Source organism: Rattus rattus, chromosome 2 (assembly GCF_011064425.1).
Source record: "Rattus rattus isolate New Zealand chromosome 2, Rrattus_CSIRO_v1, whole genome shotgun sequence".
In the NCBI taxonomy this organism is placed as follows: Eukaryota; Metazoa; Chordata; class Mammalia; order Rodentia; family Muridae; genus Rattus; species Rattus rattus.
The window spans coordinates 166618858-166632716 of record NC_046155.1 but is presented as its reverse complement, the minus strand read 5'-3'; the positions used below and the strand labels follow the sequence as shown (position 1 = coordinate 166632716).

General features: G+C 54.9%; 1 protein-coding gene across 2 annotated transcripts in view; it reads right to left on the bottom strand.

Annotated features, from left to right (window-relative positions):
• Window positions 1-2035: 2035 nt before the first annotated feature.
• Window positions 2036-13859, bottom strand: part of Sipa1l3 (signal induced proliferation associated 1 like 3) — an 83550-nt gene continuing 71726 nt past the window's right edge. The window contains exons 15-20 of one of the 2 annotated variants that reach the window (XM_032893991.1): window positions 13314-13479; window positions 12384-12630; window positions 10126-10269; window positions 6977-7112; window positions 5429-5510; window positions 2036-3871 (exon numbers count right to left, since the gene is read on the bottom strand). In XM_032893991.1, the coding sequence (XP_032749882.1) occupies window positions 3728-3871; window positions 5429-5510; window positions 6977-7112; window positions 10126-10269; window positions 12384-12630; window positions 13314-13479 (919 nt within the window). In that variant the 3' untranslated portion in view covers window positions 2036-3727. The remainder of the gene's footprint in view (window positions 3872-5428; window positions 5511-6976; window positions 7113-10125; window positions 10270-12383; window positions 12631-13313; window positions 13480-13859) is intronic. The other variant, XM_032893992.1, reaches the window with a different exon arrangement.

The window sequence follows — 13859 nt, the reverse complement described above, 5'->3', positions numbered from 1 at the left end:
GAGAGACAAGCAGAAAATTTACAAAGTCAGAGGGACAAAATGTGGTAAGGGGACAGGCAAAGCCCCCAGACAAAAGACACGGGGCTGAGGGAAGTGGGTTTTGGTTGGAAGGCAATAAAGAATGTAAGGACCGCCATCCAGGATGGTAACATACCATGTGGCTCAGAATTCTAGCACTGGAGGCTGAGGCAGGAGGACGGTGAGTTACATGTCATTCCTGGGCTATGAGACGTCTCTTTAAAAAGGGGTGTGGGGGTGCAGACAACAGAAATCTAGACAGTGCCAGGCAGATGAGGCCAAAGAGATAGTGTGGCAGGCTGAGGAGAAGTGGGGGAAGGGGGCAGGAAAAACTGGGGCAAGAAGGGAAAGGGACTACAGGGTGCAGTGCAGGCGCCATCAGGGTTTGGCGTGCGGGTGCGGGTGCGCGTGTGAATTGTGGGGTGTTGGGAGATGGTGGTATGTCTCCCAGGCCAGGAGAGGATGTGAGAACAGTTTGTTCCCGGGTTCCCTCCCCCACTTGGCCCAGGTTGGTGGGGGGAGGGCTGGGCTGGATGGGGCCCTGAGGAGGGTGGAGAGTGAGGATGTCTGAGTAGCTGGAAACCCTTGCGAGGGCTGATTCTCCCCTGGAACTAGGCAAACACCTTTCGGAAGACATTTGGTGGGGTGGTGAGGGTAGGGTGCGGAGGAGTGAGGGTGAGAAGAACGCAAAGACAGCTGATGGGGAGGGGGCAGTCCTGTCCAGAGAGGCCGACTTCCCACAGGAGGCGGGTCTTTAGGATCTTCCCGTGGAATTCCTGAGTCTAAATAGTCAGTTTGCCTCATGCCCCGCCCACCCGCGGATGTCCACAGTTTCGGCAGGACACAGATCCAGGGCCCCAAGTTTCAAGCCGCCCCCACCGGTCCTGCCAGGAGGGCCATAGAAAACCTGGTTTTGGCTGAGGCTTCAGGAGTTTGTCTGATATACTTCCTTTACCTCTGGTCCCCAGGGACCCCGGGGCAGCTCTCCGCTGCAATCCACTCCCTGCTCTATTGGCACAGAGAGGTCCTCCGCACAGTGGGACCCAGTGGAGAGATGAGTAGGTGGGGCAGGGCACAGAAATGTAGCTGGGATGGGGAGGGGTGTGGCTTGGGGCCCAGCAGAGGCCTTCGAGCCAGAGGCTTCACACAAGTCCCACAAACATGGCCGTACTTGCTTTCCCGGCAATCTCCCGTGTTTTTTGTTTCCAGATAGACTTACTTTGTGTAGCCTTGGCTGCCCTGAAACTCACTATGTAGACCAGGATGGCCTCAAACTCAAAGAGATCCACCTCCCTCTGCCGGGATTAAAGGTGCATATTACCTTACTTTGCCTGTTTTTTTTTTTTTTTTTTTTTTTTTTTTTTTTTAACATACCAGAAGAGGGCATTGGGTCCCTTGGATGTGGAGTCAGACAGCTGTGAGCATTGACCTGGGGTCCTCCGGAAGAGCAGCGGGTGCTCTTAACCACTCAGCCACTTTTTTAAGGGCTTTGATACCACTTGGGGTCAAGCACAGGGTGGCCTCAAACTTGCTATGTAGCTGAGGAAGGTCTTGAACTCCTGATGCCCCTTCACCTCCCAAGGCTGAGAGTCCAGATGTGTACCAACACAACTGGCCTTCAACTCTCTGGGATCCTCCTGCCTCAGAGAGCTGGGATCACAAGTGTGAACCATCACACCTGGCAAAAGTAGACCGTCCCCTCCCGCTTTGATGACAGGGTCTCGGTGCAGCCCTAACTACTTATTTCCAACAAGCTGGCCTAGAGTGCACAGAGATCCACCCACCTTGCCTCCTGAGCGCTGGGATTAAAGGCTTGTCTTACCATGCCCACAATGCAGACCTAGCTTCTTTTCTAACTTCAGCACATTCTACATCCTGAGGGTCGGGTTTCTTGTCTGGATGCCTAGGAAAAGCTACAGGGCCCATAAGTGTGTGTGTGCAGCAGGGGTGTGATATGAGCTTATGAGGAGGGAACCAGCACTGACTTTCGGGCAGCTGCCAGAGAGCACACCAGCCATTTCTATGAAACGTTTATTTCCTTTGAAACCTCCTGAAACATGCCAGAAATCTCAAGACAGGGATGGGAAGAGAGGGAAAAAAAAGACAATAAAGAATGATAAAAAATCCAAAAAGAACAAATCAACATGAAAAAAACAAGCCTGCTGCTAATCTCCAGTCATCAGAGTATCAACCTCAAATTAAATAGATTTCTTTTTTTGCAGAAATTCTTACAAAAATAATAGAACAAAACCAAAAATTATAATTTACAATTCTCAATGTACATGATTAGGTCCCCAAAATGATTTGAATGATCTGAAGATTCGAGGAGACGCATTAAAGAAAGAGATGAAGGGAGGGGGGAGGGGAAGGCTCCAGGTTGGGTTCTGAGAGGAGAGGGAGGGGCGGGGGCTGGAGAACCCTTCAGAAAGGGGATCAGGAGGGGGACATCACAGTAGTTGGCCAGGGTTGAGGACACTGGGTGGCCTGGTCTGCCACCATCATCCCATGTGAGTGGAAGGCATGGCAGGCTGCTCCCTCACAACCCAGGGTTCCCCAGGGTCAGAGGTGGGTCACAGGGAGCTGTGGGTACCCTTTCCTCAAGCCCTGCCCTTCAGCCTGGCCCATCAGGAGCAGAGCGCCTGTCCTGGTCTGAGGGCTGGGCCACCTATGGCTCTGGGTCCAATCTGTGCTGCCAACCGCTTGCTGCCTGCTGCCCCCATATACTCTGGGTCCTCACACCGACCTCCAGCCCACGGGGGTTGGGGAATCCACAGACTGTGGCCATTCAAACGTGTTCCGGCACAACTCTACATGAAAAAATAAATATATATATATATATTCTTTTCTGTTTGTTTTTAAAGAAGGAAAAAAAGGGGGGGGTGTTTCATGTTTCCTGGGTGAGCAGCGTGTCTCCACACCGAGCTGCCCCTTATTGCCTTTGGAGAATCTCTGGGGGCTGGGGGCTGCACTGTGAGTGCTCCCCGGGGAGCACAGTGAGCGTGTCTGGTGGCCACTGGGGGATGGAGTGTGGCCAGGGAGACTTGTAAAAGAGAAGAGGACCATATGGGGGGGAGAAGGCTATGCCTCGGCCCTGTCCCCAGGCCCCTCAAAGCCTCTGGAGTGGGAGGCAGTGGCCTAGTTGTCCTAGGGGAGGAGCCCGTGGTTGGCCGGATCAGTAGCTCGAAGGTAGAGGGGCCTGTGGCTGCTCGGAGAGAAGAAGGTAAAAAAGATCATATAAACAGTCCTAGCTGTACAAATGGGGTTTCTCAAAGGAGTGGGTCTGGGTGCTAGCGGTTCCCGTCCATTCTGGGGCCCCAGGAAAATAATTTAAACTCTGTGAAAGTGCTCCTGGCTGCTGTATGGAAGGGGGACTTGGGGTGATGTCCATGCTACCTGGAGCCAGTAGTACACTGGGGACAGAGGAGCCCCGGAGTGCCAGGGAGTGGGGGAAGGAAGGGCTCACTTCGTTCCATAGTTCTCATGCAGGGGCTCCTGGGCCCCTCCCACTGTCACAGCTCCAGGCAGCTGGGTCCTAGGAGTGGCCTACGGTGGCCTGCGGGGTGGCAGGGAGCAGCTGACAGGGGCCTGAGACACAGCGGAAGGTCGCAGGGCGGTGGGTGCGGGGCTGCGGCTGGATGCCCTGTTACCCCTGCAACCAGAAGCCCACTGCCTGCCAGCCAGGGCTGTCAGGGGCCGAGCCCAGGGCAGCTCAGAGTTCCTTCTTCTCCCTGCTGAAGAGCTCGGCGAACTTGCGAAGCTGTTCACTGGCGGCCTGCGACTCCTCCTGCAGTCGCTGGTTGTTCTGCCGCAGGCTGGCCACCTCTGACTGCAGCACCACCTTATCCTGCTTCTCCTGGGAGGGCGAAGGGGCTGGGTTAGTCAGGTGTGGCGGCTGAGGCGCTCCTGGTAGTGCTCAGGACAGGAGCGGACCACAGCCACTGGGTCCTGAGATGTCTGGCTGCAAGGGTTCAAGTCCCAGCTCTGCTTTTCCAGAAGAACCACCCAGGGCAGATGACTTCATGCTCTGCCTTCAACTCTGTGACAGGTGTTTTGGGAAGCCTGCAGGTTAATTTCTTCTTCTTCTTTAAGATATGGTCTTAGTATGTAGCTCAGGTTGTCCTCAGCCTCCCCAGTGCACCCCACCACTGACAGGCTGAAGTAGTCATCTGAAAGCCCTTCTCACTGCTACCACCCCACCCCACCAAAGCTTTCCTAGAGGAAACAGCCAAGCCTCACCACGGCAAGGGTGCCTGAGCAGGCTCTGCGCTTCCGGGGTCACGTGACATTTAGCGCAGGGAACCAAAGCCGTGCAGCATTAAATACTGGGATGGGGATCTGAACTTGGGTCCTGCCTTGTTGCATCGCCTCAAATATATGAACTAGTAAAGTTTCTCCTCTCATCCCCCTCCACCCTGATACGGGTGCATGGACACCACGGACACGATGGCAACGTTGCTAAGAATGTGCCCTTCCACAGAGGATTGTCTTCTTTTTATTTTTTATCTATTTCTTTGGTCTTTTTGAGGCAGGGATTCTATGTAGTCCCGGCTGTCCAAGCTGGCCTCAAAACTTACAGAGATTGGCCTGCCTCTGCCTCCCAGCAATGAATGGGGAGGTGGAGGCAGGAGGATTAAGGCTAGCCTGGACCATTTCCCATTAAGTTATTAGCTTGCCTTGCATGGTAGTCGCTGGATAAATCTACTATTCATTTACCCATTTTAACTTCCGTGTGTGTATGTGTGTGTGTGTGTGTGTGTGTGTGTGTGTGTGTGTGTGCAGGTGTGCACAGAGGTACCTGTGTCTGAAGAGAGCTCCAGGTGTCCTCTGTCATTTCTTTGTCTCTTTCCCTACCTGTGTCTATGGTTGTCTTGGAATAGGCTGGGAGCCAGCAAGCCTCTGTGACCCTCCTGTCTCTGCCCTGCTCAGACTGGGGTTACAGGCATGTGAGGTGCTATGAGGCTTGACTGAAACGCTAATTGGATGCAGTGGACTCCCACGTGCATGGGTGTCCTGTAATCTGTTCTACCATTACTCCCTTGATGGCCAACATTCGCCTCCCATTTTTATTTATAATTATTTATAATTACTTGAAGGCCTACCCTTGTGTGTCTCAGGCTGACTGACCTGAGAGCTGGGATTACAGCATCTACCATCATGCCCTGCTCAGGCAGTGTTGGAGCCCAGAGCCTTGTGCATGCTAGACAAACGCTCTACTGAGTTACATGCTGATTTTCTCTATCCTTGCTTGACTTGTCAATTTCCTGGTCATCATATTCCAGAGCAGAGGGGCAGAGTCGGGGGCAGGGAAGACAGTGCTGCCCAGTGCAGTGGGGAGAGGGAAAGGGAGGGAATGAAGAGGGAGGGGGGAAGAGGGGGAGGAGGGGGAGGCGAAGGCACACTGAGGCCTCACCTTCTGCAGGTCCGTGTGCAGCTGTTTCAGCATCACCTCCAGCTGGTACACCTTGCCCGTCAGATCCAGCGGTGACTCCTCACTGGAGAGACAAGGGAAGGGATGGGGTCAATCCTGAGACCTGAAACCTCGGAGGAGGGCTTGTACTCAAGAACTGGAAGAGACTTGGGGTACAGGCCCTCTGGCCTCTGGCTTCCTGAAAGCCCAGGGTATGCAAGGCATAGACAAGCAGCTCTGTGGGGAAGCCAGAGGCAGTGCCCTCCCACCCCTGGCTCCAGGCCGCCTGTGAGTATAGGCTGAGGACAGCACCAGGTCAGGCCAAGGCGAGATGGGAGCTGCCCTGAAATATGCATCCGCCCCTCAGAAGGGGTAGTGTGTGCTTTTAGGAAGAGCGTTCTCTGTGTACCCAGGAGACACAAAGAAGTCACTCAGCCTGCATGCAGTGAGCATTGTGGACGAGCTCATCCTGAGCCCGTAAAGCCCATGGTGGGCCAATGGACAGCACCACCAAGGATGGCACGATTCATTTCAGTGCTCGGTCTAACAGAATCACTGCCCTCTGTGGCCTGCAAAGGTGCCACACGGCTGCTACAGAACAGGAAGCCCAGGCTGAGACGGAGGACGCTGCCCACTCAAGTGCAGGGCTGGGACCCGCTGCCTGGGTTCTAGCTGTGGAGACCCTCCGCCCCAGGTCTGCCTGGCACTCTGCGAGCAGATGGCTCCTCTCCGCAAGGAGCTGATGCTAAAGAGATGCTTCGGGGTCTTAGACTTGGAGAGGTTTGGGGAAGGGCTGAGGCGGGGCTGCTGGGTCCTCCTGGCTCTCCTCCTCTTTTCCTCCCCTTCCTGGTCCTCATCTTAGGGAGCTGTAAGTATGAAGGGAGGTGGGAGGGTAAAACCCGGGAGTGGGCCCAAGGGCCACAGGTCCCATTTTCTACAGCTACAGGTCCCCGTCCCCACACTTCTGATGGGAGTCAAGATTTAAGACTGACAGGGCTATGAAGGGGGCAAAATACACTTCACAGTTTTCCTCAGAAAAAGGCTTCCAGTAACCATTAAGCACCGTGTAGTCCAGTGGCAAACAGAACCCTGTGGGAAGCACATGCAGATGGTTCGAGTGCCCTGGTAATGCCCCACGCAGGCAGCAAAGCCCCTAAAGCTTTGTCCGCTGAGTGTGAGTACTCAGATTCACGGCATTCGGTCAGAGGAGCCGGGGCGAGATGCCGATCCCTGTCTCCTTGTCCTCTCTCCTGAGGGTGGAGCTGCGTCTTAGCACCTCGGGAGGCTGAGATGGTCTGTACCGGCCCAGCAGTGTAGAGGGTGAGGACAAGTCTGCATCCTCAGGGGATCAAGCTACAGATGGATGAATGGAGATGGGAGACAGCTAGGAGGCTGGGGGGCGCTCTGGGGGCATGGCTCAAAGTTGGAAGTCCAAGCCCCCTTGTCCTGGGCCATCTTGGGTGGCCTGCAGGGCCTGCGCACTCCTGTCTTGTGCATGTGTGCTGTCTGCTGAGCTCTGGCGGTGATGGGCCCGTTTCCAGGGAAACTTACCTCATGGTGGGAGTGGTTCTAGGAGTCTGGGGGCCCCGCTCCAGGCTCAGATGGCTGTGCACAGGGCTGTGTGCTGGAGGGATATCTGGACTCAGGGCTGGGTCGTTCAGAGAGAAGAGGGACACAGCTCTTTGCACTGCCAGGGAGAAGGAGAAGGGGGTTAAGTTCTGGGTGGACAGGTAGGCGGGCCTTGACTTCTTCCTGACAACTCTTCCTGTCAATTCCTACCTATCTTCATCCCATTCTTCCCACCAACTCCTCTCTGGTCTGGTTTCATTTTGCTGCTCTGGCTGGCCTTGAACTTACAGTGAATCTCCTGCCTTAGCCTGAGCCACCACATTTCCCCCACCCCCCTTTTTGATAGGCAAAACATCACTGAGCTCAGTCTGGCCTTAAAGCCCTGGAAATCCTGCCTTAGCCGTCTCAGTGCTGTATTCGTACTTGTGTACCACTAAGCTGGGCTTTCTAAAATAATCTGTGTTCTCCTAGTGATATCTTTTCTTCTCTTCTCCTCCCTTCCTTTCTTCCTTCCTTTCGTTTGTTTGAGACAGGGTTTCTCTGTGTAGCTCTGGTTGTCCTGGACTTCATTTTGTAGATGAGGCTAGCCTTGAACTCAGAGATCTGCCTGCCTCTGCCTCCCGAGAGCTGGGATTAAAGGTGTGCACCATAGCTCCTTTTCTTTCTTTTGAAACCTTCTTTTTATTTATATACATGTTGTCCATGTGAGCGTATGTCACACTGTGTGGCTGCCTGTGGAAGCCAAAGCGGAGTGTCAGATTTCTCTGGAGGTACAGTTACATGTGGATGTAAGCCCCCAGCATGGACACTGGGAACCAAGTCAGATCCTCTGGAAGAGCAGCAAGTTTTCTTAATCAGTAAGCCTTTTCTCCAGCCCAGAATCTGAAGATTTTAAACAGGATCTTGCTATGCAGCTCAGGCAGGCCCCTGAGACTTGGGAGGACTCATTAGATAGAGATTCCTGTCCTTTTCCTGGTTCTCGGGTTAAATATCCAAAATTCATCTGAACTTACAAGAACTAATAAAGCTCATACTACATTTATACTACTATACCATATCTACTATAGGCAGGGGCTCCACCACTGAGCCATGCCCCCAGCCCCTCCCTGGGGGATCCTAGGCAGGGGCTCTACCACTGAGCCACACCCCCAGCCCCTCACTGGGGGATTCTAGGCAGGGCCTCTACCACTGAGCCACGCCCCCAGCCCCTCACTGGGGGATTCTAGGCAGGGGCTCTACCACTGAGCCACACCCCCAGCCCCTCACTGGGGGATCCTAGGCAAGGACTCTACTGTTGCTTATCTCTGCACTGCCATGGTTGGTTCATGAACACTTTAACAAGTCCAAGTTTATCTAATGTGACTTGTGGGGCAGAGAGATTTTACAGATGAGCAACTGAGGCATGAGGGGTTAATGGCTTGTCACAAAGCTCCTCACAGGCAAAGCTGGAGATCACATGTAGGCGGCAGTCTCCGGTTTCCTTGTCAACCCATTTGGTACTTCCTATGTTGGGAGCCAGCCTAGTTTTTAGATCTGGTCTTGTCCCCACCGCTCCCTCTCCCTCTCGACATCAGGGATCCCAGCAATGCTTGGCCTGACCCCACCCTGCAGTGGGGACGTCAGGGTAAGCCTGATGTCCTTGGGGCTACTGCTAGATGGCAGAATGCATGATACACAAGCACAGAAGCTCCATTTTAACTAAAATCATTCTTGCTTTTCTACTATGGTCTTTTGGATAGAGAGGTCAGCATAAAAAATGCCCACCCAGTCCATACATGCTGTGTGGTACTCTGGGCTGGGCTGAGAGGGTGGGCATTCAGAATTACAGGAAACACGACATGGCTGGGCTGGGTCGGGGTGGTGTCACAGCCCTGCAATTCCAGCACTGGGGAGGCTGAGGCAGGAGGACCACAAATCTGAGGCCAGGCTGGGGAATTCTGAGCTGGGCACAGTGCATATACCTATCATCCTAGTACTCAGTAGACAGACCAGGAAGGAGTTCAAGGCCAGCCTGAGCTACATGGTGAGTTTGAGACTAATCTGGGCTACATGAGATCTGTCTAAAACAGAGACAGACAGACAGACAGATAAACCCAGGGTCTTATAGCTGGCAGACGGTGGTCCACACCTTGAATTCCTGCACTCAGGAGACAAAGGCAGGTAGAATTCCAAGTCTGAGGCCAGCTCGGTATACAGAGTTAGTTCTAGGACAGCCAGGACTACACAGAGAAAGCACTGCCTCGAAAAACCAAACCAAACCAAGCCAAACCAAACACCCTGCCTCCCCCAAATCAATCCAAACCAACCCAAACACCAAACCAACCCACCCCCCCAAAACACCAAACATAGTCAATAAGCCAAGCCAAACCAAAACCAGAACCAGCCCAACCCACCTCTCCCCTGCAAAACAAAAGAAAGACAACAACCCAGGGTCCCACACCTGGGCGCTCCACCCTGCTATCCCCCAGTTCACAAATTCCCAGTCTGAATAGGTCCAGCCATGGGCGGAGCGTCTGGCAAAGAGGAGGTTGGTAAAGGCTTCCCCTGAGGGAAGGTGTGTCTTTCTTTCATCCTGCTGGCTGAGGTGGGGATATGGTGGCCAGAGTGCTAACAGCTTTCTCTGACACACGGGGTGTGGCCCTACAAACAGCAGGCCAGTGGCAATAAGGACTCTGGGTCCTGCTTGGTTTCCTGGACTTAGAACAGTCACCTGTAGTCCGACTGCTCAACCAGGATGGACTTTTTGTGAGACAGGGTCTTTCTACATAGCCCTGGCTGTCCTGGAACTTGCTATGTAGACCAGGCTAGCCTGCAGGGGTTTGCTTTGTTTTTTGGATGTGGGTCTTATGCAGCCTTCAGTGGGGCGCTGTTTGTGGAGGGCTTGCTCTGGGCCCATTTTTCACACTACCGTTACATAGCCCAGGCAGATGGTGAGGGATCTCCTTCTGTAGACCAGAAGAGGTTACCTGCTTGGGCTGCATGGTTAGCAAATGACAACGAAAGGCTTTGACTTTGCTCCCCGTGACTCTGGCACACGGGCGTGAGGTCGGGCAAAGCCGCAGGCCCTCTAGTTGTCTTCTGAGGACAGGTAACCACTGAGGACCAGGAGCGGTTGGGTGGAGGGTACTCACCTTCATAGGCCTTGGCCGCATTCACTAGGCTGGACCACTCAAGGCCAGCGGCCGTGTCGGGTAGTGGCATCATCCCAGGGTCAAGTCGTCGCAGGGGCCGGTCCCGTCCGTCAGCCAGTGAGAGCTCCGAGGCTGAGATGGCAGCTACGTGGGAAGGCGGAGACAGGGAGGTGGCTGAGCGTGACGGTCAGTGTGGAAGGGACAGGTATTTCATACTGGGCTGCATCAGGGAGAGGCTCCAGCAGGGCGAGGCCACTGTGAGCTGGGTGTCCGTGTGGCGTGGGTGGCTCTCTCTATATGGGATTGGGAGGTCCTGCTGAGGTGACGCTAAAGCAAAGCTCTGCAATGGGGGAGGCCGGGGATGGGGCAGCCCCAGGTTTGTGGAACACCCACGGAGGAGGCCTGGGGTGGCTCCGGAAGAGCAGAGGTGAGCAGAGAAATGACAAGCCTGGTGGTCACCATCTGAAGTGTCTCGGTCCTTCCTGAGGAGGTGTGCAGGCCACCCCTGAGATGTGGACAGGCTATCTGGCTCTCTCCACAGCAATGCAGGGCAATGCTGCCCTTACAATCCCATGGCAGATCTCCTCAGGACTGACGGCCTATGGAAGGCTGTGTAGTAACCTCCCTATGTGTTCCTGAAGCAAACACCCAGAGTCGTGGGTATTCCTAGTCCAGAGGGGAGACACCCAGAGTGGATGCGGCTGCAGAGTGGTCAGGCATGGGTGGATGGGAGAACCCCAACTACAGTCTGACAGGCGGAGGGGAGGGATGCTAGGCTGGAGAGTGTGGCAGAAGCAGAGTCTGGGCCCACATACACAGAACTCTCAGCCTCTTCTGAAGGCTCAGTGTTGGGTACGTCCTGGGTACCAGGCCCCACCTAGGAGCAGGCAGGGCCATCAAGACCTGGGTAGATGGTGCGTTAGGAAACATGGAGGCGTGGTTGTGTGCTGGCCCCAAGGGACGAGCACAGGGAGACATGTGATGGATCAGTAGCTTTGTCAGGCGGGAGGAAGAGGCTGGACTACCTGGAAGAGCACAGGTGTGGGGTGCCCTGAGGCAGGGACCGAGGAAGGGTTACAGCCTCAGAACACCAGGGCAGGGACACAGATACACAGACAGGGGTGCCGTGAGAGGACTAAAAAACCCTGTTAGCTTTTGGAGGCAAAGTTTCACTAGACCCTGTTGGCTTCAAATTCACTGCCCTTGAACTCTGGTCTTCCTGCTTTCGCCTCCTAAGTGCTAGGCACAGGCGTGCTCCCCCATACTTGGCTACTGCAGGAAGATTTTTAAGGGATGAGATGGCCACCTTGAGACAGCAGAGTCCCCTTTATCCAGCCTTCACGTGTGTGAAATACTGGGGCTTAGCTGGATGGTGTGGGGACACGCCCCAGCTGAAATCCTAGGCACAGAACACATGTGAACTTAAGACACGTCTGGAATTCAGAAAAGAAGGGGCGCCATATACTTCCTAACACCCTAACGGTGAGCAGCGTCCCGATGCAGCTCTCGCCAGTGCACACCAGCAGTGAGGCTAGCTGCCACTCCTACCAGCACGGGGTATGGAAGGCAGCTAGGAGGGGTGGCCTAAAATCCCAGCACTCCGCATCGAGGAAGCTGAGGCAGGCAGATCTCTGCGAGTGAGTCCCAGATCAGCCAGGGCTACTCAGACACTCAAGCAAAAGCCCCACATGAAAAACAGCCTCCAGTGTGTCTGGGTGGGCTGTGCCCACGTGAGCATGGTGTAGTTGTACCCACTGCCTGTCAGCGCGTGAGAGAAGGGCTCATGGAGCGCATCTATGCAGTCATTTTTCCCTTTCCAGTTGAGATGGGTGTTGCTAGGATTCTAGGCTGGCCTCAAACTCATGATCCTCCAACGTCCAAGGGTTGACACATAACAGGACACATAACAGGAGATGCTGTTCCAGTGGTCCACAGCCCATAAATACACAGGTGAAATAAAGGTGTGGAGGAATCTCGCCCAGGGACCCCACACTAAGCATGGCACAATTGGGGAAGTCAGGTCACTAAGTAAATGTTCAGGAAACAAGACTTTTAGGTGGGAGCAGGGAGGCTGAGAAGACAGAGCATCCAGGGGGCCGAGGATGTGAGCTCCTGTCCTTGCCCAGTAATAGTTGTTCCTTGTGGTTCCCTGGAGCACCAGTGCACCCTTCCCTCCCCCACAAGGCCCGGCCGCCTATGACCGGTGGTGCCTCCCAACTGCCCCGGGGAACCTGCAGCCCCCAAATGCCCAGGCTCACATTTCTTCTCTGGGAAGCCATTGCCAGTGGCTGGAATGGTGTTGGGTGCCCCGCTGGGTGGGTGGGAGTGCTGGTGCTGGCGGCGGGCGGGCAGTGTGCTGGAAGGGAAGGTGCAGGTGCTGGTGAAGAGCACGTCGCTGGGCAGGCCAGGCTCCAGGCTGGTAGGGCTGGCATAGCTGGGCTCCCGGCGTCCGCTACACAGGCTCTCGTCTGACAGTGTCCGCTGCAGGCTCTTCTGGGGGGACTGCTGCCAAGACAGGGTCAGACAGGGGATTGGCACGCTGGGTTGTGGGCCGGGCCTCAGGGGCTTTTTGGCAAGTTCTTGCCCACTCAGTATCCGTTTTTGTACTTTTACTGGTCAAAGCACTAGGCTTCCCCCAGGGCTCCCAACCTGTACCCATGGCTTCTGAGCCTGTCCTCCAGTTATACGTTTATATAAGCACTTTCTCGCTGACTTCGTACATGCCTTCTCTTTTCAGAGGCGGCCTTAGCTAACCATGTAACCCAGGCTGGTCTCAGTCTCCTGAGAGCTGGGATTACAGGCGTGTGCCACAATACCCAGGGAAGAGCTGCCTTGGTTCCCATAGACGGCCGGCCTGACAATGGGGGACAGCCAGGGCAGTGGAGGAACCACAGTGCCTGCCACTTTGGTCTCACTGTCTTTAGGGAGTAAGAGCCTAAGTTGTTTCTGGAGCTCTTCCTGTTTGTGGCTGTGCTCTGAGGAGCGAGGTAGAAGCATTTTCTTCTTGGGCTCTGGGAGAAAGGCATGAGACTCAGGGCCTTCGGGGCCTTCCCCAGCTGGCTTAAGTCCTGGCTCTGTCCCTGACTAACAAGAGACTTGCACTCCCCAACAGGAGCAGCAGACACCAAAGGCTGGGGACCTGGCGGAGAGCACCACCCCCTCCCGAACTTGCCACCAGGCACACGCACCCCTGTGTCCCGATCCTGCTCTGGCCCCAGGTTGTCCATGATGATGAGCTTCTTTAAGTCATCCTCGATGGTGGACTTGTAATTCTTCCGTGGGGACCGGAGGTCTCGCAGGGATGCCCTCAACCGTGGCTGACCAAAGACGTTTTTTGCATTGGTGTCCACCTGCCTGGAATGAGAACACTGGAGTCAGAGGGCTGTGGGCTGCTTCTTAGGGTCTGGCCTGGAGAAGGCTAGCCTGGGCCTCCTCTACATCACCCAGCTCCTTGTGCTCACTGTGCTGGGGACCTGCTACTTCGAGAGCTGTGGTACAGCAGGCCGGGGCGGCACAGCCACCTGCAGGAGGGGGCTGACTCTAGGCAAGTGACAGAGTGGAGCCCGTGTGTGAGACAGAAACTTGTTTTGAAGCAAATAAGGCTAGGTAGAGGGATGAGATCGGAAGCATTCTTCAGAGGGGCCGACATCTAGGGGGAAGGGGAGACAAGGGAGGAATCCACCCAGAAGAGCCAGCAAAGTGTTGAGGTGATGTCCGGGAGGAGCCAGGGACAG